This window comes from Schistocerca serialis, chromosome 5 (genome assembly GCF_023864345.2).
Source record: "Schistocerca serialis cubense isolate TAMUIC-IGC-003099 chromosome 5, iqSchSeri2.2, whole genome shotgun sequence".
Taxonomy (NCBI): domain Eukaryota; kingdom Metazoa; phylum Arthropoda; class Insecta; order Orthoptera; family Acrididae; genus Schistocerca; species Schistocerca serialis.
The window spans coordinates 248249913-248276963 of record NC_064642.1 but is presented as its reverse complement, the minus strand read 5'-3'; the positions used below and the strand labels follow the sequence as shown (position 1 = coordinate 248276963).

General features: G+C 40.4%; 1 protein-coding gene across 1 annotated transcript in view; it reads right to left on the bottom strand.

Annotated features, from left to right (window-relative positions):
• LOC126481121 (glycosyltransferase 25 family member) overlaps positions 1–27051 on the bottom strand; it is an 851320-nt gene that overhangs the window by 282222 nt on the left and 542047 nt on the right. The window contains exon 6 of the mRNA XM_050104655.1: positions 3246–3320. Coding sequence (XP_049960612.1) covers positions 3246–3320 — 75 coding nt within the window. The remainder of the gene's footprint in view (positions 1–3245; positions 3321–27051) is intronic.

Here is a 27051-nt window from a genome sequence, read left to right as displayed (position 1 = left end):
CCGCGTACTCGTGGCTCCGACTACGATCATTCGTTCTGTAATACAAACTGCCTCATCCTTGTTGCTACTGTATTCGCTGGACTTCATTTCTTGCTGCATTATTTGTAATGAGTCTTCGTATGCTTGGAGAAATACAAGTTACGTAAATCTTCTGTTTATTTTGTTAACTCATTCGCTAATCCTCTCCAGCTTTCCTACGACGACAGTCGCCGTATCAGTTTGTAGCTCAACTCTCCTTACCGTTGTATATGAAGTAGTAAACAACAATTATGTCTTTCATTTTACACAACAATTATGTCATTTCATTTTAGGTTGATCGGAATGGTCATTTCTAGTTGTTTTAGGTGCTTAATGTTTTCAGTAATTTTTCGTAAATAGCGCAATCGAGATGGGTCCAGGAAGCGGGTAGGCGATCATCCGCGCTCGCAGGTAGGCGAGTATGAGCGCTCGCACCCGCCGCTTGTTGCCTGGGTGCTGAACGCTATCATTAAAATGGGGCGACCAGATGTCATTATGTAGAGCAGGGGAAGTGCAAACTGTGCGCTGTCGTGAGAGGAATTTACATGCGTTAAGTTCGCCGTAGCCTTACAGACAAGTGTATATACTTAAAGCGCAGTGCTTCAAGTGGCTAATGGAGTATTTTAAATCGATGAAAAGCAGCATGACATCTGCGTCACGAAGGAAGGTCAAACACACAAATATCAATCTGCAACCGCCAGTGCATGATGCCTAGGCACAGCTGGAACATAAAGACCTATAGTGTGAAAGGAAGTTGCGTAATAAATTTCATAGTAAAGTAAGTCTCGTAGACTTGTAAAAAAGAAAAAAATTCCCGAAGTTAAATTTCCATAACTTTATACGTTTGTGGTTACGATTATGTCGATGTCAGGACGTAAATACACTACTGGCCACTAAAATTGCTACACCACGAAGATGACGTGCTACAGACGCGAAATTTAACCGACAGTAATAAGATGCTATGATATGCAAATGATTAGCTTTTCAGAGCATTCACACAAGGTTGGCTCCGGTGGCGATACCTACAACGTGCTGACATGAGGAAAGTTTCCAACCGATTTCTCATACACAAACAGCAGTTAACCGGCGTTGCCTGGTGAAACGTTGTTGTGATGCCTCGTGTAAGGAGGAGAAATGCGTACCATCACGTTTCCGACTTTGATAAAGGTCGGATTGTAGCCCATCGCGATTGCGGTTTATCATATCGCGACATTGCTGGTCGCGTTGGTCGAGATCCAATGAATGTTAGCAGAATATGGAATCGGTGGGTTCAGGAGGGTAATACGGAACACAGTGCTGAATCCCAACGGCCTCGTATCATTAGCAGTCGAGGTGACAGGCATCTGATCCGCATCGCTGTAACGGATCGTGCAGCCACGTCTCGATCCCTGAGTCAACAGATGGGGACGTTTGCAAGACAACAACCACCTGCACGAACAGTTCGAAGACGTTTGCAGCAGCATGGACTATGAGCTCGGAGACCATGGCTGCGGTTACCCTTGACGCTGCATCACAGACAGGAGCACCTGCGATGGTGTACTCAACGACGAACCTGGATGCATGAATGGCAAAACGTCATTCTTTCGGATGAGGTTCTGTTTACAAAAAATGTTCGACTGCTGCCCTGGCCAGCACATTCTCCAGATCTCTCACCGATTTAAAACGTCTGGTCAATGGTGGCCGAGCAACTGGCTCGTCACAATACGACAGTCACTACTCTTGATGAACTGTGGCATCGTGTTGAAGCTGCATGGGCAGCTGTACCTGTACACGCCATCCAAGCTATGACTCAATGCCCAGACGTATCAAGGCCGTTATTACGGCCAGAGGTGGTTGTTATGGGTACTGATTTCTCGGGATATATGCACCGAAATTGCGTGAAAATGTTATCACATGTCAGTTCTAGTGTAATATATTTGTCCAATGAATACCCGTTTATCACCTGCATTTCTTCTTGGTGTAGCAATTTTAATGACCAGTAGTGTACTTGTGCCAGCAACAGCTTTTCGCAACACAAAGAAGAAATCTGTCCACATAAGTTCAGTGACAGATATCAACTTGGAAGCTTATCTTCGAGTTAGCAGTGTTCAGAAAGTTGTACCAGTCATTTAAGTCTTAGTGAAAAGGAAAAGCACTAATTTTGATGAACGACCATCAAAACTTAAACGTGTGAATAAAAGAGTCACAAGCTGATGTCAATTTAATCGTGATCCGAAAATAACATTCATCATAAGATTATATAAATCGTAAGAAATGATGTGTTTCCTATTTGTTTTAGGTGCTTAATGTTTTCAGTAATTTGTCGTCAATAGCGCAATCGAGATGGGTTCAGGAAGCGGTAGGCGATCATCCGCGCTCGTAGATAGGCGAGTAGAGCGCTCGCGCCCGCCGCTTGTTGCCTGTGTGCTTCAACAGGTCATCAACGTAAAAGTCTTAGAAAATAATTTTGCCATGAAAACATTAATTACTCGGCATGAAGCGATACACCTCCGTGGAACTAACGCTAGTGGCGTAGAATAGACTCTTTGACAACAGTTTGCCGTGCGTAGCTGCGTTGTTTCGACTCATTCCTCCCTTCCTCTTCCCATGTACTAAAATTACGCACTGTCAGTCGACCGGTTGCTCATTCCCGTGGTGTGAGCGCGAGGCAGTTCGCATTAGCTAATCGGCGAACAGGCCTGATGTAATAGAACAATAATGGATCTTTCCGCTAGTTAAACGCAATAGTTTTGACAATTACTATCACTTGTAAGAATATCGGACATTTGTTTTTTTTTTTTTTTTTTTTTTTTTTTACACAACACGTCTAAATTTCAAAGCTATGAAGGAACACTCGCAGCAGATATTGCACTTGAAGAGACGCACACAAAAAGTGTGACTAACTTTTGTCCAGTGGAAGTGATATGAAATATTGCGTTCTTAAAACCAAAAACGGCAAGACTTAAAAAAAACCTGATTTTGTTCAGGTTAATTCGAAATTTCAGAGTGGTACACTTATCTAATGTGGTTCTGCAGTGATATACCAAAATTTTAAACCGAACTCGGAAATACACGGACACGTACGTGGCCGAATTTGATTAACAGACCAGAAGTGGTACAATTTGTCCCAAGCCCTCTAGAATCAACTTATGTACTATCAGCTGTAACAGCGACTGGGTGTCAAAAGGCATCGTACGACACTAACAGAGAAATAATTCCATAGTTCGAGCAAGTGATACACTGCCTACCTCTTGTGGTAAGGATCTTCATAAGCTGGCAGAAAACGGACGTCCAACTCCTTCAGGGACTCATCGGTAAGCTCTCTGCAACAAAGAGCGTAGAAATTTTTGTTAGTTTTAATACTTTATCACACCTACAGACACGATGAATGGATATGACCACAAACAAAAACAAAAAATGGACTTAAAGCGTTCCATGTCTACAACTTCATAACTCTTCACGCAATAAAAACACACTAACATTTTTGGGGCTATAAGAGCACGAGGGGCACATGCGGATGATACAATCTTTATACCGTAGATTAAATATAAAGCCATGCGAATATAATTCCAATTATAGAACTATATATTGTCTCTGAACCTGAGAATGCAATGTGGTGCGAGCAATGCACTTCCTGCGATTAGAGTCTAAACATCAATGCATAGAGTGACGTACGTATAATATGGGGCCGCTGCGCCAACAATGTTTGTACGCTGATAGTCATATCGCCACCAGCGGTAACCAAAACGATGGAACAAGTTAGATTCTTACTAACCAACTCCAAAACAATTCCAATGGGTAGTGTATCAGGAATATGTGCACTAGTGCAGGTGAGTGCAATGCTACCCGCCGTTCTTCAATGATAGCTTGCACGTTCCTAACCGTATGTAACACTCTACCGCCCGAAATAGCAGCAGGAACTATGTCTCTAAAATCTACTTCACGTAGAGGTTGCTGTTCAAAATGCCTTCATTACGTGGGCGTCGGCAATGCTCCATACTCTAACTGTGTTTGACCACTCTACCGCCCAACACTGAATGCCATCAGATGTTGATTACAGTGGTTGCGTTTCATCCGTGGTGCAAATAGACAGTGCAGTCTCCCAAAATAGCTCCTAAGTAGCGCGTAATACGTATACAGCTATTGCTGTAGGACAAACTGAAGTTAGACTCTTTCGAAAACGCTGCTCTACATGCAAAATCAGTATTTTTGGGGCAACGGCATGATAAGCTCACCGAATAAAATGTTAGTAACCCCTTAAAAGAGCACACTGGTTTCCTTAGAGCTCTATAGATGGGGTAGAACTTAACATCGCAGTCATGTGACCTTCGGCGCTGACCTAAGTCGTGGTACTAAATTAGTGGTGTCTTTGAGCCCGTCGGTTGTATGGAGTAAGTGCAGTAAGATGGGTCGAGGTGGATAAGAGGCAGAATGGAAGAAATGAGTTACCGTGTTTGAACGTGCTCACGACGACGCACAAATGAAGTTGCCCGATTTGTTGGTCTATCAACGCGGACCATCAACGAATCTGCGAGCAAAAGTATGCCACATGCATCCATTTAACATGGTATAAGAACGAGGGCCGTGAAAAGATCCTAACTTAAAGGAATTTGCGACGATGTCATTCCCTGATAATGACAATCGGTTCCAAAACCGACAGGAGGTCTTGTTCCGAGGATCCTCTCTAGCCGGCCAGGGTGGCCGAGCGCTTCTAGACGCTACAGTTTGGAACCGCGCTACCGCTACGGTCGGAGGTTCGAATCCTGCTTCGGGCATGGATGTGTGCGATGTCCTTAGGTTAGTTAGGTTTAAGTAGTTCTAAGTTCTAGGGGACTGGTGACCTCAGAAGTTGAGTACCATAGTGCTCAAAGTTATTTGAACCATTTGATCCTCTCTCGCTAATGGCGCGCTTAAATGGAGGAAGCAGTTGTAGTAACAAATATTACTCTCATATCTTATACACATATCACGTAGAGTTAATATCACAACATACATACACCTAGTAGTAGCTATAGTAGACTAAAATAATATGCTAATTCAGGTGGGATTTTATATCCTCTCTACTTCGATCATCATCGGTTATTTTGCTCCCCAAATAGCAAAACTCATTTACTACTTTAAATGTCTCCTTTCCTAATCTAATTCCCTCAGCATCACCCGATTTAATTCGACTACATTCCATTTCCTCGTCTTGCTTTTGTTTATGTTCATCTTATATCCTCCTATCAAGACAGTGTCCATTCCGTTCAGCTGCTCTTCCAGGTCCTTTGCTGTCTCTGACAGAATTACAATGTCATCGGCAAACCTCAAAGTTTTTATTTCTTCTCCATGGATTTTAATTCCTACTCCGAACTTTCCTTTTGTTTCCTTTACTGCTTGCTCAATATACAGATTGAATAACATCGGGGATAGGCTGCAGCCATGTCTCACTCCCTTCCCAACCACTGCTTCCCTTTCATGCCCCCTGGACTCTTATTACTGCCATCTGGTTTCTGTAAAAATTGTAAACAGCCTTTCGCTCCCTGTATTTTACCCCTGCCACCTTCAGAATTTGAAAGAGAGTATTCCGGTCAACATTTCGAGCTAAAATCTGTAAATTAAAATCCAAAATCTGTAAATGATTCACGAGACTTTGGGGAATGACAATCCTTGGTACGAAAGAAGTGTTGTGATATTTTCATTTTGTATGGGACTAATTCTTGTGACGTCAGACCTTCCGAGGGAGTACTACTGATGAAAAACAGTCTAATACGTTTGTCATGATAGTCAATTGCCATTAAACACAATAAACACTGATTGCATACTTGACTCATTTCAGGATACATTCGTTAAACGTAATTATAGTTAAAGTGATTCCTACTGGACCCCACGTTGAACACGTAGGGGGTCGGGTAGCAATATTGTACGTGTACAATGTATTATTTGTAACAGTATTTTACTTTATAAATTCTCAGGCGTTGCTGGCGCTGATGAAGCATATGTTTGCTGAAGTATGCTGCCGCGAGTCGCCACGGAGCACCTGAGAATGACGAGCAGTTACGTCGTTGAAATCTTGTGCCAAGAAGACAAAATATTCTAGCAGCGAACATTATGTATCAATTTGTCCACTGTTTCTTATGACCACGAACGTATCGACAGCTACATCTGTGAACGACTCTCTGTTCTATTCATTTTATGAAACAAAAAATGTAATACATAGTAACTCTGTGCATTCTAAGCACGGACCGAAGTCCCATAAACTTCTTCAAAATGTGTGAAATACGACAGAGCGGTCGTCTTGCGCATCGCGCAGCTTTCTGTCATACACACATCTCTTAAAAGTTCTCCACTGGAAAGACTGAGACGGCTGATGAGATCTAAAAGTAAGTACCCTATACCAGTAAGAAGCATCCGTTCCTGTTTATTGCGTTTCTCAACATCACTGTTTACACAGACTCTTCATTTTCGCTCACTCTAAATCTCAGCGTCAGGTGGCCAGTACGCTGTAGGTTCCGTAGATCGTTCGTGTGATTTTTATCGAATGACGTGGAAGGAATCGGCCTACAGGTTGCGTGCACATAATTTGATTGTGGGTATGGCTGCATTCCGGCCACTTACAGGTTACTAAATAGCGCACTGCTTTAAACTGACTAAGAACAAACATACCAGTCTTTAATACCAGTCACATAACTATTGGTGTTTTTAGTTTCTTATTTAGCCACATATGTTAGTAGTTTTCAACTAAAAATGTCTACGGAACAGAAGAAGTTGTCCCGAAAAAATGATTTCATGGTGGATTTAAAATTTGCTTTGCTATCTGTTATGCATTTCATATTATTTTATTTAACCCGTCCATGACAAGGTCATCAGGGTCCCTCTTAAAATCGAACCAGTCACTAAATGTACCAGAAAGTGCGATAAAACAACCTCAATTTATATGCCTACTTGTTGTCCATATATGTTTACTACCTGATCACAAGTATCTGGACGCCTATTACAAGACAATATTGTGGTGTCTGTCCGCCCAAACGAAGGCTTGATCTCTGCTGGGGACACTTTGAGAGAGGTCTTTTAATGTCTGTAGACGAACAGCAGCCCGTTATTCCTCTACAGCCGAACCCACGGAAATCTGTGGTGTTGGATTCTGCGGTCTGGAGCAACGACAGCATTCTAATTCAGCCCAAAGGTGTGCAGTTGGTTAGGTCGGGACACTGAGCAGGCCAATCCATTTCAGGAATGTTTTTGTCCACAAACCACTTGCTCACCGATGGTGCTTTATGATAGGGTGCACTATCATGCTGATACAAACAGTTATCGTCCCCGAATTATTTCACTGCTGCAAGCTATAAAGTGAGTTTACATTCTCTGCTTAAGCGTGGAAGACACCCTAATACCGAAAAAAAACCGTCCACATCGAACATCACGTCCGCCGTACTTCACCGTTGGCACATCACTTAATGGCAGATAACGTTCCTCCAGCCTTTCGCCACATCCAAACCTTTCCATCGGATTGCCGCATGGTATAGTGTGGTCCATCACTCCATATCGGTAGTTTTCAGTTATCCACCGCCCGGTCGCATCGCTCTTTGCACCACCTGGAGCGTCGCTGACTACAGAAATGTGTGGATCATGACGAGCTGCTTGACCACTGTGCTCCTTTTTATCTCCCTACGCACAGTCATTATGCTACCTGGAATGCTGATACCCCTCTGGAACTCCCGGGTGATCGCTGATTTTACGCGATGTTTTACAAGTACCCTTTGCGATGCTCGACGGTCTCTACCCGACATAACATTAGGTCTGCCTGGTTTCGCTGTGACTTCCTTCGCATTCCCACTTCACAATCATGTCACCAACAGTAGATCTGGACAACTTTACAAGGATTGAAATATGTCTGATGTATCTGTTAGTCAGGTGACATCCAGTGACTAGTCCACGTTCGAAGCCACTGAGCTCTCCGGAATGACCCATTTTCGTGTCACTTCTTCGCCACTGACAAACCAGTACCATTAGCATTACTAGGAAATATAATTTACGAAACTTTAAGAACGATACGTAAAGTGAAATTTATTTTAGAAATATCTGAGGCAGCCCAAACAAAAGCTGGTGTTAGTTACGGGGATTGCTTCTCGAATTTACTGAAAAATCGTGTTTTAGAAAAATTGTAATTTGGAGCTAAAACGATTACAAAATTGAAGTTACAGTTACAGGTAAGGCAAAACTTCCTGCTCAGATGATTTTTCAATGCTTTCAGAAAAGCTGACCAAAGCAGATACTCAAATAAATCTTCTGAGAACAACAGAATCTGTGTCACAATTCCAGATGGAAAAAAACTTGGAAAATATAAAAATTCTGCCAAACTACATAAAAATACGAACAGGTATCTTGGGGAAACCGTACAGCAAAGTGCACTAGGAAAAATTGCTATAAGCGTAAGAGTTAATAAAATGGAAAGATAGTTTAACTAAAAGATTTACAACAAGAAATTCATACAACACAAATAAAGTTTTTACTTTTGTTTTCCACAGTGGTAAGACCAGAATGCATGTGAATGCTTAAGAGTGAACTACTTTGTATATAAGCTGGACAGAACAGCTTTCCTTGAAGGGTGTATTATCAGAAAAGTAATGGGTGCAATATAAACTACAGAATTTTTCGAAAATGAGGTTCAGTAAGGAGATTTACGAAAATGTACAGAAATTATAAGAAGTAGAAGCAAATGGAATGTTACTTTTCTTTGAACACCTCTCACAGAGGAATGAGAACAAGCTAACGGATAAAAACTTTCGTGTATTGCTGGGAAAATAATTTAACAATAGCATGGCGTACTGAAGTAACAAAGGAATTAAAAGATACTGTTGCAAATAATCGAAAATAACAGAAAGAAATGTTTTAAGAGTGAAATGCTAAATTTAGAAGACTTTCATGGCAGAGTCAATAAAAATTCAGAAACAACATGGTTAGAAGTAAGGATAGTTAATATGCGTTCAAATGGCTCTGAGCACTATGGAACTCAACATCTGAGGTCATCAGTCCCCTAGAACATAGAACTACTTAAACGTAACTAACCTAAGGACATCACACACATCCATGCCGAGGCCGGATTCGAACCTGCGATCGTAGCGGTCGCGCGGTTCGAGACTGAAGCGCCTAGGACCGCTCGGCCACAGCGGCCGGCAGTCAATATGGGGAGAAGCAGCGTGGAAAGAAGAGAAATTATGTTCTTACGTGGTCCTAATTCGTCAGTACGAAAATAATTAATAATATTAAACATTAAGAATAATACTAAATTATTTATAAGCAATGTTCTGCATCGTCAGTTGTTAAGAAAGTGTAGACTTTTTAATTAGAGGCTTGACTAGAGTGAGCTGCATAGGTGTAGAAGTGATACCTAGCGTGATACGAGGTGAACGACTAACTTTGTTTTGTAGTTGGAGGGGAATTAAATTTCTCTGATATTTTCAGGAAGATCGTTAAGAATTGAGGTTACTCATAAAGGCAATGATTTTCATGAGGTGGCTGTGTTACGTAGCGATGTAACGAGCGTATTGCTTTGTCGAGAACGAGTATTTCCGTTATGGTGCTCAGTGAGTAGTGTCAGGACAAGATAAAAACGATGATTGGACAGATGGTCGGGCAAGCCGAGCGACCAGCGATCGAAAGTTTTTGCGGTTGCATACTGCAGTCGCTTCTGAGCCACTGCCAGTCTTAGTAATTAATAAAGGCCAACAAAAAACAGTGGACTTGTAAATGTGAACGCATAGCGTCTAAGTCCATTACAAAAAGTATAGGGACGCACTTGCTTGTACCCTTACACCAGGGCACTGGATGCGTCGCTTGCAGGCGGGACGCTAGCTGTGCCGTCCTCGGAAGCCACTTATGTCCTCCAGACTTGCGTCGTGCGGCAGTCGGACGCTGTATTGTGAGCCACTTAGGACTTTAGAGGCTGTTACACAGCCTATCCGGAATTCCCCTTGACGCGCCGCCTCGGGTAACATTTGTTGTAACACAGTCGAGATTGGACTGAGGTCGTAGTTCTCTCACCACAAACCCGAGACAGAGCGTTGCACAAGCAGAGACTAACGCTGTACGAAACGGTTGCTGTAATGCTGACATGACGTCGGCAGGAATGTTGTGTTTTCTGATCTGTTACTGTACTGTACTGTTACAGAAGAGCCTATGATTGTAAAACACCCGCACTGTGAGTAGCGAGACCAAACCTGGTAACGAAGTACATTTCTGTTTGTTTATGCAGTTGTAACACCCTGATAATGTTCTCAAGTAATGTGTAGGAACAAGTCAGGTATGGCCAATCATCAGGTAGTGGCAAATTAAGTACATACACCTACATAATTACGTCATGCTGACATTACAGTGACCACTTGGTCATAGCACTACTTTTTGTTTGTACAGCACGCTGTCTCGGCATGGTGGTGAAACAGCTATGGTTCCAGTCGCACTACGCATGTGTAACAAACATTACCTGAGGCGGCCAGTCACAGAGAATTATGGATAGGCTGTTTAACTGCCTGGAATGGCTCATTACGCTGTTTCCGTCTCCAACTAGCCGCAGGCCCGGTGCAGCTAAGTGGCTCTAAAGCACGGCAAGTCAGTGTACAGCCACAGACTAGGCAGCAGATAACGAGATGTCCACTGCGCTTATATGAATTACCATAACACTATACACTACACAGTCTAGTGTGCGAGAAACAAGTCTGAAAATGTATTATCTGGAGAAAGATATTTAGTTATATTCACCATAAATTATGTTGTTTATTATGGATCTAGGTGAGCAGCTTACTAACATCAGCGGATTAGTTAATATCTCAATGGAGAAGCGACAGGGAAGCAAACTGATACGGGACGAAAAGGATTGGCGATATGTACAAAAGACTACATAGCTCGTAGTATAAGTACTGTCCTTTAACGTATGTTACATTTTTCACTGTCTAGTACTGCTGACAATAATTTTAGGAATATGGAACATCTTTGGCTGACTTCTCTTTCAATTTTGAAATACTCACCGTCGCTTTGAGGTCCAGTGGAAACTATTACTGACGTACATATTCTTTAGCATACTAACATAAGTTTCGGTTTCAAACATTTCTAAAATGAAATGAAATGATCGACTGGCATTGATGGTCGGAAGGCCCCATTCGGGGAAGTTCGGCCGCTGGGCTGCAATTCTTACTTCAGGTGACACCACACTGGGCGATTTGCGTGTCGGTGATGATCAAATGATGATGAGGTTAACATAACACCCAGTCCGCGTGCGGAGAAAATCTCCGCCCCGGCCGGGAATCGAACTCGCAGCCGCTGCATGGTAGGCAAACACGTTACTACTCAGCTGAGCTGGCAGACTCAAACATTTCTGAAACCAGTTCCTTTCAAAGTCTAATGTATTTTTAGGGATCCGTAGTTACGTCTGTAAACCCCTTATGGAATCACTTTGTTGTCCAACCGTCTGTCTGTCCGTATGTTAAGATCTCTCTTTCGTATGGGCGGGTGCAACCATCAAGTTGGAATTAATGTCAAATACTAGGCGGTGTAAAAAATTTAAGCTTCTAAGTCAATATAATCAAAAGATATGCCACTTATATCACATATTTGATGCTTGAAAATTCTCGCATCAAAACGTGTAGATGAACTATATACATAAATAATTAAATTTTTACGGAACCCTCAGAGCACGAAATTTACTCGCAGTTTTCTTTTTCTTTTGTTGTTGGCGATGAGGTTGTAAATTTACAGAGAGTAGGCTCACAGGAACACTTTTTTTTTTGTCTTGTCACTGTCCTTTCCTGTACAGCAGTCTAATTATAACATTGTCCCTGTTTTGTGTCTCCTTTCTCGCCAATTTTTTAAAATATTTTGCCACTTTGTTTTGTGTTAGTATTCCTTACGATTTAATAGTACGTACTCCAATGTAATACCATAATCACCCAACACTGTCCCTTTGTTCAGACATCGAAGGACTTTATTATCCTCACCTGGCATTACTTTCTGAACGTCGACAAAGGCGTTGCATGTGTCTGTCTCAATGTCCATGCAGAAATACGCAAATAATATGAGTGCGTGCTTTAAATATGAAAAATTTTAAATGCTTTACTCGACTGTGTATGGTTATTATTCAAAGTGGGTGAGAATGTGAATAGTACACATACCACAAAGACGGTATTCGTGCCGGCCACGGTGGCCGAGTGGTTCTAGGCGCTACAGTCTGGAACCGCGTGACCACTACGGTGGCAGGTTCGAATCCTGCCTCGAGCATGGATGTGTGTGATGTCCTTAGCTTAGTTAGATTTGAGTAGTTCTAAGTTCTAGGGGAATGATGACCTCAGAAGTTAAGTCCCATAGTGTTCAGAGCCATTTGAGCGGTATTCGTGATAAATAAGAAGTATCGCGTCGTCCCTAAAATTTGGTTGAAAACTCATAGCCAATAACCAAGCACCTAATTTGTAGCGATTCTGACTGCAGGCAATGCGAGTGTTACAAAGTGACCTACAACCGTGCAATATCTTCTGTGTAAGGTTCATAGCTATTACGCGCCCAAATTAAGTGGGAAGGACGTTAGTGATGTGTTCCTGAAGTGTGCTTGTCCAACTGCAACGTCCGACCTACATCATAAGGTTGTTGACAGCAATGTCGGAGTGGAGGTGTTGCACTTCAACGCCAATGGCACCAGAATATCCGAAAAATATATTTCAAATGTTTAAAAGCCATCGTTCCGGACGATGTGGACACCGGGTAGTGAGGATTCAAAACCACACAATCATTCTGATTGCGATCGAATGTTTACTCGTGCGAACAGTTTCTGGAATTCAAAAGAAATGCTACACCACCGGGCGAGGCTGGACAGATTTTACTACAAAATATTGTGCAGAAATGTCAAGAAAACCGAATGCATGCCCAAGGACCTATTACGTCGGAAAAGCCTTCAAAATCAAATTATTTATTTTACGACATCCCCCCAGAAAGTTAGACTAATATTGCGTCTAGTTCTACGAGAGCTTTCTTACTCACCACCATATCATAACGAAACTACTGACATGCGGTGGCAGCCGCGGCGAATAGCTTTGAAGTGCGAGTTCTGTGCTTTAACCGCATGCCACCTCTTTCAGCTAACGAATGTGAAAGAAATATAAACATTCTGCACACATCTTAATAAGCTGACATGTTACAGAGGCTTCGTACATAAATTTCTGATGATAAACACACGCTCGGATATGTTCCGTTTGGATATATGTAATAATTTTGAAATCTCCCAGTACACACTACGCACGCAATCTGAGGAAAGGGAGCCGTCGGTAGACCCTGTCGTAATTACGATACCAGATACTATTTACGTCTATCACAACAATGGCTGCGACAAACTGGTACGTTCGCAACTATGCGAGCGTGCTGAACGTGATGCCTGAGAATTTTTTATTTCAAAACTTTTAAATATCTTTAAAGAAAGGAAACCTAATTAACGTTCTACATCTTCATTCTTCATGTCTACATATTTATTTCTCAACAGTCACCCTGGCGCCCAACACATTTCTCTCAACGAGAGACCAGTTTCTTGATACCGTCACTGTAGAATGTTTGAGTTTGCTGTCGGTGCTACAACCCCATCTCTTTTGTACCGCTTCGTAACTATCAAAGTGAAGACCTCGAAGATGTTCTTTAAATGGATGGAAATCGGGTTGGGCCAGAGTCGGGACTGTATGGAGGATGAGCGATGACAGTGAATCCAAGTTGTCGAATTTTTGCAGATGTCGCAGCGCTTGTGTGTGGTCTGACATTGCCATGTCAAAGGAGAGGGTGCTCCAAGTGTGGACGAACTCTTCGGATTTGAAACTCGATTACAGCACTCACCCTCTCACGCACCGGCATAGCTACGTTACACACCGCCATGTTACACGCTACAATTTCGAGTCCTCTAGCGGCAGAGAGCTGCAAATATGTGGATATGAAGAACGAAGATGTAAACTGTTAATAACTTCTGTTTTATTTAAAAAGCTTTATGAGTTTTCATATAAAAATTTAGGGGCATTATATTTTAGCACGCCCTCGTAAGACGATTGACAGTGGTGTTCCAAGGACGCTTGAAGACGAATTCAGGAAACGTTATCCCTATCAGGCGCCCCTATAGAGCACACTGTTCAGATTTCATTTTCTCCACAGCGTGCGTACGGTGGAAGTGGGAGTTTTCAATGTGATCGCATCTTCAAACTTACTTTAAACACAAACGGTACATTTCTAGACGTGGGTCTTTATCACACTATCTATTAAGCCCGCTCTACAGCCCCTAGAAGCCCGTTATAGGAACGTGAAACACCGTGCACGTATTGGATACGCATTCGTGAGGAAGGGTGTTCTAACTGTTTCGTAGTAGAGGGATTTCGGTTTTCTGCAGTTCCCCTAAATCACTTCAAGCAAATACTGGGAATTTTGTTTCAACAAAGGCTTTGGATATTTCTTTCAGCTATATTTCTCCAAATGAGATGAAGTTCATTTCATGCGAGGGGTGGTCGGAAAGCTTTAATTGCAGAATGGCAAAGAATGAAGGTGCAAGCGTGAAAATTTATGATGTTGTTAGTGCGTCCCGACATATTCACCCTTCAGTGTGACACATTTTTCTCAATGATGGACGACTTGATGGGATACTTTGTTTTAGAAATCGGAATTTCGGCTCTTAAAGAAACTTTTCACCTTTTTATAATTTCATCGTTATTCTTCAAACGCCTGACACGCAATGGTTTCTTCATCCAATGAAAGGCGAGAAGTCCAAAGAAGCAAAATATGTGATTGTGTACTGTACAGATTGAAGTGAAGCGTTGTCGTTGAGGGAAAAACACCCCTTCGGAATCTCCCCCTTGATACGCCCCGTAACCTCGTGACGAGACTTACGAACACTATCTACTACACTCCAAGACATCAGAAAAAAAGACGCACGACGAAGGAATCATCCAAATGGAGCGGAAATCTGTAGATATGTAAATGCGTACTTAAAAAAATGACAGTTTCACAGAAGCATTTGAACATACACAAACTAAGTCAGTAGTGTGTTTTTCCACCTTTGGCCCATATGCAAGCAGTTATTCGCCTTGATATTGATTGACAGACTTGCTGCATGTCCACCTGAGGGATATCGTGCCAGATTCTGTCCAACTCGCGCGTTAGGTCTGGACTGCTATTTCATTTCGTAGCAGGACCTGTCTGATTGCCATCTGTGATAACCTTAGAGCACAGCGGTACGTCGACGACATTCTACGTCCCGTTCTGTTGCCCTTAATGGCAAGCCACCCTTAGCCTATATTTCAGCAAAATAATGCCCACCCGCACATGGCGAGAGTCTCTACTGCTTGACTTTGTGCTTGCCAAACCCTATCTTGGCCAGCAATTTCGCTGGATCTCTCTCCAAATGAGAACGTATGGAGCATCATGGACAAGGCCCTGCACCCAGCTCGGGTTTTTGACAACCTAATCCTCATGCCTAATTTTGCACAGAGCATAACTTAATCACAGCTAACACTTGGTTCAAGAATCATAAAAGAAGGTTGTATACATGGAAGAATCCTGGAGATAATAAAATGTATCAGATAGATTATATAATGGTAAGACAGAGATTTAGGAACCAGGTTTTAAATTGTAAGACATTTCCAGGGGCAGATATGGATTCTGACCACAATCTCTTGGTTATGAACTGCAGATTGAAACTGAAGAAACTGCAAAAAGGTGGGAATTTAAGGAGATGGAACCTGGATAAACTGAAAGAACCACAGGTTGTAGAGAGTTACAGGGAGAGCATAAGGGAACAATTGACAGGAATGGGGGAAAGAAATACAGTAGAAGAAGAATGGGTAGCTCTGAGGGATGAAGTAGTGAAAGCAGCAGACGATCAAGTAGGTAAAAAGACGAGGGCTAGTAGAAATCCTTGGGTAACAGAAGAAATATTGAATTTAATTGATGAAAGGACAAAATATGAAAATGCAGTAAATGAAGCAGGCAAAAAGGAATACAAACATCTCAAAAATGAGATCGACAGGAAGTGCAAAATGGCTAAGCAGTGATGGCTAGAGGACAAATGTAAGGATGTAGAGGCTTGTCTCACTAGGGGTAAGATAGATACTGTCTACAGGAAAATTAAAGAGACCTTTGGAGAGAAGAGAACCACTTGTATGAATATCAAGAGCTCAGATGTAAACCCAGTTCTAAGCAAAGAAGGGAAGGCAGAAAGGTGGAAGGAGTATATAGAGGGTCTATACAAGGGCGATGTACTTGAGGACAATATTATGGAAATGGAAGAGGATGTAGATGAAGATGAAATGGGAGATACGATACTGCGTGAAGAGTTTGACAGAGCACTGAAAGACCTGAGTCGAAACAAGGCCCCGGGAGTAGACAACATTAAATTAGAACTACTGACGGCCTTGGGAGAGCCAGTCCTGACAAAACTCTACCATCTGGTGAGCAAGATGTATGAAACAGGTGAAATACCCTCAGACTTCAAGAAGAATATAATAATTCCAATCCCAAAGAAAGCAGGTGTTGGCAGATGTGAAAATTACCGAACTATCAGTTTAATAAGTCACAGCTGCAAAATACTAACGCGAATTCTTTACAGACGAATGGAGAAACTTGTAGGAGCGGTCCTCGGGGAAGATCAGTTTGGATCCCGTAGAAAAGTTGGAACACGTGAGGCAATACTAACCTTACGACTTATCTTAGAAGAAAGATTAAGAAAAGGTAAACCTACGTTTATAGCATTTGTAGACTTAGAGAAAGCTTTTGACAATGTTGACTGGAATACTCTCTTTCACATTCTAAAAGTGGCAGGGGTAAAATACAGGGAGCGAAAGGCTATTTACAATTTGTACAGAAACCAGATAGCAGTTATAAGAGTCGAGGGGCATGAAAGGGAAGCAGTGGTTGGGAAGGGAGTGAGACAGGGTTGTAGCCTCTCCCCGATGTTATTCAATCTGTATATTGAGCAAGCAGTAAAGGAAAGGAAAGAAAAATTTGGGGTAGGTATCAAAATTCATGGAGAAGAAGTAAAAACTTTGAGGTTCGCCGATGACATTGTAATTCTGTCAGAGACAGCAAAGGACTTGGAAGAGCAGTTGAACGGAATGGACAATGTCTTGAAAGGAGGATATAAGATGAACATCAACAAAAGCAAAACGACCATAATGGAATGTAGTCAAATTAAATCGGGTGATGCTGAGGGAATTAGATTAGGAAATGAGACACTTAAAGTAGTAAAGGAGTTTTTTGGGGAGCAAAATAACTGATGATGGTCGAAGTAGAAAGGATAAAAATGTAGACTGGCAATGGCAAGGAAAGCTTTTCTGAATACGAAAAATTTGTTAACATCGAGTATAGATTTAAGTGTCAGGAAGTCGTTTCTGAAAGTATTTGTATGGAGTGTAGCCATGTATGGAAGTGAAACATGGACGATAACTAGTATGGACAAGAAGAGAATAGAAGCTTTCGAAATGTGGTGCTACAGAAGAATGCTGAAAATAAGGTAGGTAGATCACGTAACTAATGAGGAGGTATTGAATAGGATTGGGGAGAAGAGAAGTTTGTGGCACAACTTGACTAGAAGAAGGGATCGGTTGGTAGGACATGTCTTGAGGCATCAAGGGATCACAAATTTAGCATTAGAGGGCAGCGTGGAGGGTAAAAATCGTAGAGGGAGACCAAGAGATGAATACACTAAGCAGATTCAGAAGGATGTAGGTTGCAGTAAGTACTGGGAGATGATGAAACTTGCACAGGATAGAGTAGCATGGAGAGCTGCATCAACCCAGTCTCAGGACTGAAGACCACAACAACAACAACAACAATCCTAATGCGCCAATTGGACAGAATTCAGCACGACATACCTCAGGAGGATGTGCAGCAATTCTATCAATCAGTGCTTAGCCGAATAGCTGCTTGCATGAAAGCCAACCTGTTATAGCTCAGCTCAATTTGTGAAGCTCTTTCTCTTGAACAGATCACTCAATGTTTCTGTGATTGTAATCATTTGTTTGTATATGTACATCACATCTACAGATTTCCGCCCCATACAGATAATTCCTACGTGGTGCATCATCTTTTTGTCTTAGACTGTAGAACAAATTTTTTTTAGGCTTTCGTGGGCACTTGTTGATGTACTGCCTGTTGGTTTTTGTCTCAGAATCTTCGGCCTACGTTTGTGTAATGATTTTGATGACTTTCCAGAACGAGTCGTTGGCATTGTCAGAGGTTTGTTTTCCACTGAGTCCTTGACATTGCCAGCCACTCAAGATGCCGAAATGTCAGAAAAACCGTTAAACTAACGTCGGCCAAAATTCCAGAGACAAAAGGCAATAGTCAGTGTGTCATACTCTAGACACACCACAAGATAACAGTCCACAAAACGACCTTGTTCGATGATTGTTGGGTCTTAGTCTTCGTGGACAGTTGTGAATTCATGTTTCCACTGCTTGGTTTGCTTCTCTGTCTCGTGGCCGTAGTGATACGCCCATGACTCGTCCATGGTGATTTGGCGGCAAAGAAGGCATCTTGATTGACCTGGCAGCAGCAATGATTCCGCTGCTGCATCGGTTCGATGTGCTTCTTGAATTTGTGTCATCAATAACGGAATCCAGCTGTCGGCGACCTTTATGATATTCAAAATGTCATACAACACGTTGAAACCTGATCCAGGGCTGATTCTCTCATTTTCCACTATCACCTAAATCTTGATACGGCAGTCTTTGAACGTCAGGGCCTCGACTTCTATTGTGATTCCCGATTATACACAGAGATGTGGATTGCCACATCATTCCTCGTAATTCAGATTTGTTTACTACACAGGAAAAGTCTGTTACCAGACCACAGTCTCATATGAAAGTGAAATGTCGGCGTCCAATTCCACAAACACAGCTGATTGTTGCAGTGTTGTTTCCCCTCAAATACAATAAATGAATTACCGCACGATACCCTGCCTCACCAATGGGCTCCACTATTTTGTTTTATTTTTCTATATGTTGCTACAGTATGTGGTACAGGGATTTAAGTGTATACCAGGCCTACAGACATATACCTGCAATGAAGCAAAAACTGAACTACGTACTTTTATTTTACTTTTCGAGGTACTACTTAAATTTTTACGACTATTCTTCGTACTCCAGATCTAACACCTCAGACTGCAACTTTAAATTCATGCCAGCAGCCGGCCGTTGTGGCCGAGCGGTTCTAGGCGCTACAGTCTGGAGCCGCGCGACCGCTACGGTCGCAGGTTCGAATCCTGCCTCGAGCATGGATGTGTGTGATGTCCTTAGTTAGGTTTAAGTAGTTCTAAGTTCTAGGGGACTGATGACCTCAGATGTTAAGTCCCATAGTGCTCAGAGCCATTTGAACCATTTGAGCCATTCATGCCAGCAATGACATCATTTTGCAGTCAGATTACACTCAACATTATCTGTATTAAAAATTTATTACGTAAATCTCGTTTGACTGATAAACTGAATTGAATTTTTTGAACCTCTTTGATTGTGTGCGTACTGGATATAGTGGAAAAGTAACACCAAAACTCTGAAATACGCGTTTTGCACATAATAGTATCCTCCATACAAGCTGCAAAACACTTATGTGAGATGTCTTGCAGAGCATGGAAAGACCTGATACAGTATTCAGTAAAAGATTCATCGTACTGAAAGCAAGTTTCCAAGTGCTGGTACTACAGAAGGCAGTACCAGCGTGGTTAGTACTTTCAACTTCCTTACTTGTCGAAACAGTCACACAATTATGGCTGGTTTAAATAGAAATAGCTGTTGTTTGTCTACTGTGAAGTCCGGCATACGACATACAAACTCCTTGCAGCTACTTAAAAAAATTAGTCATATCTAGATTACTCTCATCGGTTTTTGTAAACTATGACAAATTCCTCCTTAGAGTCGCAGGAACGTTGATCGATAGTTTATTAGATACTTGTCTTATTCTTTTCAATATATTCAGCGATCAGTTTAAAATCAGTTTATACAAACAGGTTTCGTGTTCTAATATTTTATTTAATGCTCCATGGCAACAATTGTGTTAACAGAACAAGAGCCAGGATTAACTTACACTTATCAGGAATAAAAAAACAAAAAACACATAACAGCATTTTCTATGAGGCAATGAAATTGTAAAATAAATTGATTCAGGAGATTAAGCAGACAACTAAAATTTAGATGTTTAAAGAGTGAATTAAAGTCTATCCCTCAGATAATAAATACTACAAAGTTAAGGGGAGAATGATCCAAAATCCTATGCCAAGAATCTGTAGCAGGTAAATATAAACTCTTTCCATTTTCTTTAACTCAACAATTTATTCGCTATGGTTAGGTGCTGAATTAGCTTTTTGAGAGAGGCCAACGGAAAAACGCAAAGAATTCAATAGAATTGTGGAAGTATAGCCAAGGTTCTGATTCAAGCTGAATGTATGTGTGTGTGTGTGTGTGTGTGTGTGTGTGTGTGTGTGTGTGTGTTCAAATGGCTCTAAGCACTATGGGACTTAACATCTGAGGCCATCCGTCCCCTAGACTTAGAATTTCTTAAACCTAATTAACCTAAGGACATCACACACATCCACGCCCGAGGCAAGATTCGAACCTGCGACCGTAGCATCAGCGCGCGCGCCCACACACGAGAGAGAGAGAGAGAGAGAGAGAGAGAGAGAGAGAGAGAGAGTTAGTTTTACGATGACATGCGCCATAACATTTTGAAAAACAAGAACTAACTCAATAACATTTCTTATAAGCAGACATCTACATCCCTTTTGGTTTTTAAAACCCAAAAGTCTGTTAACACTTTTGATTCAATTTTTACAATTCATATATCTTCATTTGGTAAATATTTCTTCTTTAATATGTTCCACAGCGTTCGTCTGTTGACTTTGTACAAAGTTTACAAAGCTTCCCGTCAGCGTATATATTAAACAGGAAATTATTTTTCGATAGCCGACTAACGAAAATACTGACGAGTCTTTCACTACCTCTAAACATAGAAAAGGAAAACTTCGAAATAATCGGAACAGTGTTTCACATGAAAAGAGAGAATCGTGGAAAATAAGCTTCCGTTTGTTTTCTAGGTGGGTACTTATCCCCCAGTGTATTACAAAGAAACTTTCTTTTACGAAAACCGTGAACAGCGAGAGTTTGTTCCGAATGTACACATTTCCGAATCTCAGGAGCAAATAACAATTATCCAGATGCAAGGTTGCAAGTTAACTGCTAAATTAGTAATTTATCCTAGCTCTTAATATTAACCCTAGGAGAACCAACGTACTTTTTGTTACACGTGGCACAAATCAGCTGCAAATTTTGCCCGTGTTATAATAAGCCGTAAATCCTGTAATATGTATTTATTTTAAGTAATTGTGTTTCCAATGTGAAATCAGTTCGACATGAAATAGCGACAACATTAAAAACTTAATACTTTGAACACACAGGGTGAATACAACATGAAACAGTGGTCAAATCGTGGACAATGAAAGTTTGTATAATTTGAAAACATTAAGTCTGTACTTGAATACAAAGGCTGTCCACAGCTTCTATGTACTGTTTGATCTAATAACTGAATAACTTCACATAAAGTTTCGAAAACAGAAATAAAAACATTTGCACATACATAGGTTACGGAACACTGAAAACTTTCAAAAAATACTCTTCACCTGGAGAGAATACCGTTATTTACAGATGACATTAACCTCCTGCACACAAAATGGTTTATTCTGAATGTCGCTTACAGAGATAGAGACCACAGCGTCCATATGTTAACTTGGTTTTCGCGATGCTGCCTCTGGTTACTTGCGTTCTTCAAGCATATGTAGCATCTTACTTTCATAGTTGGTTCCTCATCTGCAGCACTTTTGGTTCCCTCTAGTTTCTTTACAAGGATCTCCCCCATCGCGCAAATAATAGGCAACTAGAGCCCTTTCAGGTCTTTGGATTGTTCTTCTACATGTGGTTTTAAAAGTTCCCTTCGTTCCACTTCGACACATTCATCTTAAACAATGTGTATGAGTTTACTACAGCTATATCAAGCAGGCTGCAGAACACAGATTTTTTTCCTTTGTGATGAAAGAGACAATTGATATTGGAGGCTTCTTAGTAGATGGATATGTGAAAGTAGATTTGGAGGAATACTGCTCTCTGCCTGCTGTTGCCTGAAGTTCTTGTGGTATGCGTTTTCTGTTGGATTTGAGTGTCCCAACCAAAATAAGTTTGTAATCTTCACACTGAATATCCGCCAATTCCACAGAAGTGTAGAAACGGCCAGTTGTGATACTGCAGCCTGTGTTCTTTATTGGTTCCACCAGTCTCTTCACAATCTCAAGTAGACCTAGTTCACAAGCAGCTCAACTAATCTTTCAGAAACACCAGCAGGAGATACGCTTTTTTCAGCTTCATCATCTGCATGGTCAACAATTTTCTGTACTATTTCAAGAGTGAAAAATACATACTTTTTGATTTCCCAGCAGTAGTTAATCCCTGATGTTAACTGACTATGTTAGCAAAATCCCTTTTACAATGTCTTGGATCTTCTGCATGATACACTCTACCAGAACTTGTAACATATTTGTTTGGAGCGTTGCCTGCATGGTTTGTTTCTTTTTTATTCTCCGCTTCTATATTTGAATTCACTTCTACTTCTGTGTGACCCAACTCAGAATCACTAAAATCTGATAATTCGTCGTCTACTAAAAGTTCAGCAAGAATTTCTGCGTCGTTCAAGTCTCTATAGCTCATTTTAGAAAATCTACTTCACAAGAAAGGCGTCTGCTCTACTGTGACAGACTGCTAATAACAATGGTTAGTAATTAGGAATGAAAATGAAACTCAACACTTAAGACTCTCAACTACGCACTGTAAAAGTCACAATCGAGGTTGCCAAATGAAATTTAATAAAAGAAAAATCTACAAACAACTTTTGTTCACGCTTGTTGGTTGTAAGGAAGACAATAAAATTCTGGTCGCATGTAGTACTAACCCAGGGCAAAATGTGCCCTTGGGCAGAAAATTTCTAATTCTTATTTGCAATTCTTTAAATTTTAACCAATGAAATGTACAGTATAGTACTTATGAAGATGAATGACAAACAGAAAAAGGCCTCTAAACACAGAACACTTTTTAACTGTGCTTGGTGGTTGTAGGGTTAAGCTGTTATCTTAAAGCTGACTACGGATTCCACATATTGAATGCATAATAATTTCGGTTATCCCTTCTTGTATACCAAAATCCTTGTAAGATAAACTTCTGCTATGATGATGACGGATCTGATAATAATAATAATAATAATAATAATAATAATGAAGCCTCGGACAAGCGCTGTCATGCTCGTCCACAATGGTAACGACACTGCTAGCCACACGGAAAATGAGTTAAATCCAAATAGAGGTGTTTTGCAGGATATGCTTCCTCCAATCACTCTAGAAGGAAAACAAAGACAGAGGATGAGATGGTCAGATGAAGTTAACCGACACATCTTCTGTTATTACCAAGCAACAAACTTAGGAACCAACACAACTGGATATAGATCACAAGTATACACAACATTTATTACCAGATACCCAGAATTAAAATTTTTAACAGAACAACGACTAGCTGATCAGATCCGTGTAATGATCAAAAATAACAGGATACCCCAGTCAGAACTACAAAACATCAAACAACAAGTACAACAAATACTGGAACAAAATAATGTACAGTCAGAAGAAGAAGAAAATACAGTAATGGGCTCAAACATCCCAGATCAAACAAACCAAGAACAACACGCATCAATTAAACAATCAGAGGAAAATGAAATCTTAAGACAGCTACCAGAACAAGCACAAATAGAACACGAAGTGACACACATGTTAGATATAGAAGAAAAATTTCAGCTGACATATATAGAATACGAAGACACAAATACAGACATTAGACCATTCTTGCATAGATCACCAAATAACCCACAAGTCGAAACAACAATAACAACTATCAACAAAGTCATACACAACAAAATAAATGAAAATACTACTATGGAGGAGTTACAACTACTGGTTTATATAGGAGCACTCACTACACTAAATATACACAATAGGCAGAGATCAGAACCAACCAACACACAGAAGAAACCCACAAAACCAGTATGGCAACACAGGCTACAGATCAGAACACAAAAACTGAGAAAAGACATCGGACAGCTAACACAATTTATAAGAAATGAAATGTCGGAAAAAAATCGAAAAAGGTTAGGTAAAATCTCACAAGAAGCGATAGAGCAATTAGATGAAAAGAAGTAGAAATTACAAGCACTGGCCAAACGACTTGGAAGATACAAAAAAAAGTGAAAATAGAAGGAAACAAAACCAAACATTCAACACAAACCAAAAGAAATTTTACCAGACAATAGATAACACACACATTAAAATAGACAATCCACCAAACACAACAGACATGGAACACTTCTGGAGCAACATATGGTCAAACCCGGTACAACATAACAGGCATGCACGGTGGATACCAGCAGAAACAGACACATACAAGATGATACCACAAATGCCTGAAGTGATAATTTTGCAACATGAAGTCACCCAAGCAATTAATTCTACTCTCAATTGGAAAGCCTCTGGAAAAGACAAAATAGCAAATTTCTGGCTAAAGAAGTTCACCTCAACACATTCACATCTAACTAAATTATTTAACAGTTACATTGCAGACCCATACACATTCCCTGATACACTTACACATGGAATAACTTATCTGAAATCTAAAGATCAAGCAGACACAGCAAACCCAGCTAAATATCGCCCCATAACATGCCTACCAACAATATACAAAATATTAACTTCAGTCATTACACAGAAATTAATGACACATACAACACAGAACAAAATTATAAATGAAGAACAAAAAGGCTGTTGCAAAGGAGCACGAGGATGTAAAGAGCAACTGCTAATAGATGCAGAGGTGACATATCAAGCTAAACCTAAACAAAGGTCGCTACACTACACATACATTGATTACCAAAAAGCTTTTGATAGTGTACCCCACTCGTGGTTACTACAAATATTGCAAATATACAAAGTAGGTCCTAAATTGATAAAGTTCCTAAACATAGTAATGAAAAATTGGAAAACCACACTTAATATCCAAACAAATTCAAATAATATCACATCCCACCCAATAAAGATCAAGCGTGGAATATACCAAGGAGATTCATTAAGTCCTTTCTGGTTATGCCTTGCTCTCAACCCACTATCCAACATGCTAAATAATACAAATTATGGATACAATATTACTGGAACATACCCACACAAAATCACACATTTGCCATACATGGATGATCTAAAACTATTGGCAGCAACAAATCAACAACTCAACCAATTACTAAAGATAACAGAAGTATTCAGCAATGAACAGACAAATGTAAGAAAAATAGCACTGCCAAGGGAAAACACGCTGAACAAGAAGATTACATATTGGATAACCACAGCGACTGCATAGAAGCGATGGAAAAAACAGTTGCCTATAAATATCTACGATACAGACAAAAATTAGGAATAGATAATACAAATATTAAAGAAGAACTAAAAGAAAAATATAGACAAAGACTAATAAAAACACTGAAAACAGAATCGACAGCAAGAAACAAGACAAAAGCTATAAATACTTATGCTATACCAATATTGACCTACTCATTTGGAGTAGTGAAATGGAGTAACACAGACCTCGAAGCACTCAATACACTTACACGATCACAATGCCACAAATATAGAGTACATCACATACATTCGGCAACAGAAAGATACACATTAAGCAGAAAGGAAGGAGGAAGAGGATTTATCGACATAAAAAACCTAAATTCTTTCTAGAACAAGCAGAAACTAGCAAAATACACAAAGCAATCACTCATATAAATACATCGGCTACACCACTGCAATTTCATAACTACTTCTACAACCCTTTAGATCACATAACATCAACATATACGAAGAAAGTAAATTGGAAAAACAAAACACTACATGGCAAGCACCCGTATCATCTAACACAGCCACACATTGATCAAGACGCATCCAACAGATAGCTAAGAAAAGGCAATATATACAGTGAGACGGAAGGATTCATGATTGCAATACAGGATCAAACAATAAACACCAGATATTATAGCAAGCATATTATTAAAGATCCCAATACCACAACAGATAAATGTAGACTTTGCAAATAACAAATAGAAACAGTAGATCACATCACAAGCGGATGTACAATACTAGCAAATATAGAATACCCCAGAAGACATGACAATGTAGCAAAAATAATACATCAACAGCTTGCCTTACAACACAAACTTATAAAACAATACGTTCCCACATACAAGTATGCGCCACAAAATGTACTGGACAATGATGAATAAAAATTATACTGGAACAGAACCATTATAACAGATAAAACAACACCACATAACAAATCTGACATCATACTCACCAATAAAAAGAAGAAATTAACACAACTAATCGAAATATCCATACCCAATACAACAAATATACAAAAGAAAACAGGAGAAAAAAATTGAAAAATACATCCAACTGGCTGAGGTAGTCAAGGACATGTGGCATCAGGATTAAATTGACATTATACGAATTATACTATCAACTACAGGAGTCATACCACACAATATCCACCAGTACATCAACGCAATACAGCTACATCCAACCTTATATATACAACTACAGAAATCTGTAATTATTGATACATGTTCAATTACCCGAAAGTTCCTAAATGCAATGTAACATATACTGTACAGTTAAAAGGAAGTCACGCTTGATCAAGGTCCGAGTCACTTTCCATTTCTGACCAGACATAATGTCTGAGAAAAGAAAGATTAATAATGGTAATAATACTTATGAAAGGTACTTGTGATTGCTATTAACATGTTCCATGTTGTTGTGGTCTTCAGTCCTGAGACTGGTTTGATGCAGCTCTCCATGCTACTCTATGCTGTGCAAGCTTTTTCATCTCCCAGTACCTACTGCAACCTACATCCTTCTGAATCTGCTTGGTGTATTCATCTCTTGGTCTCCCTCTACGATTT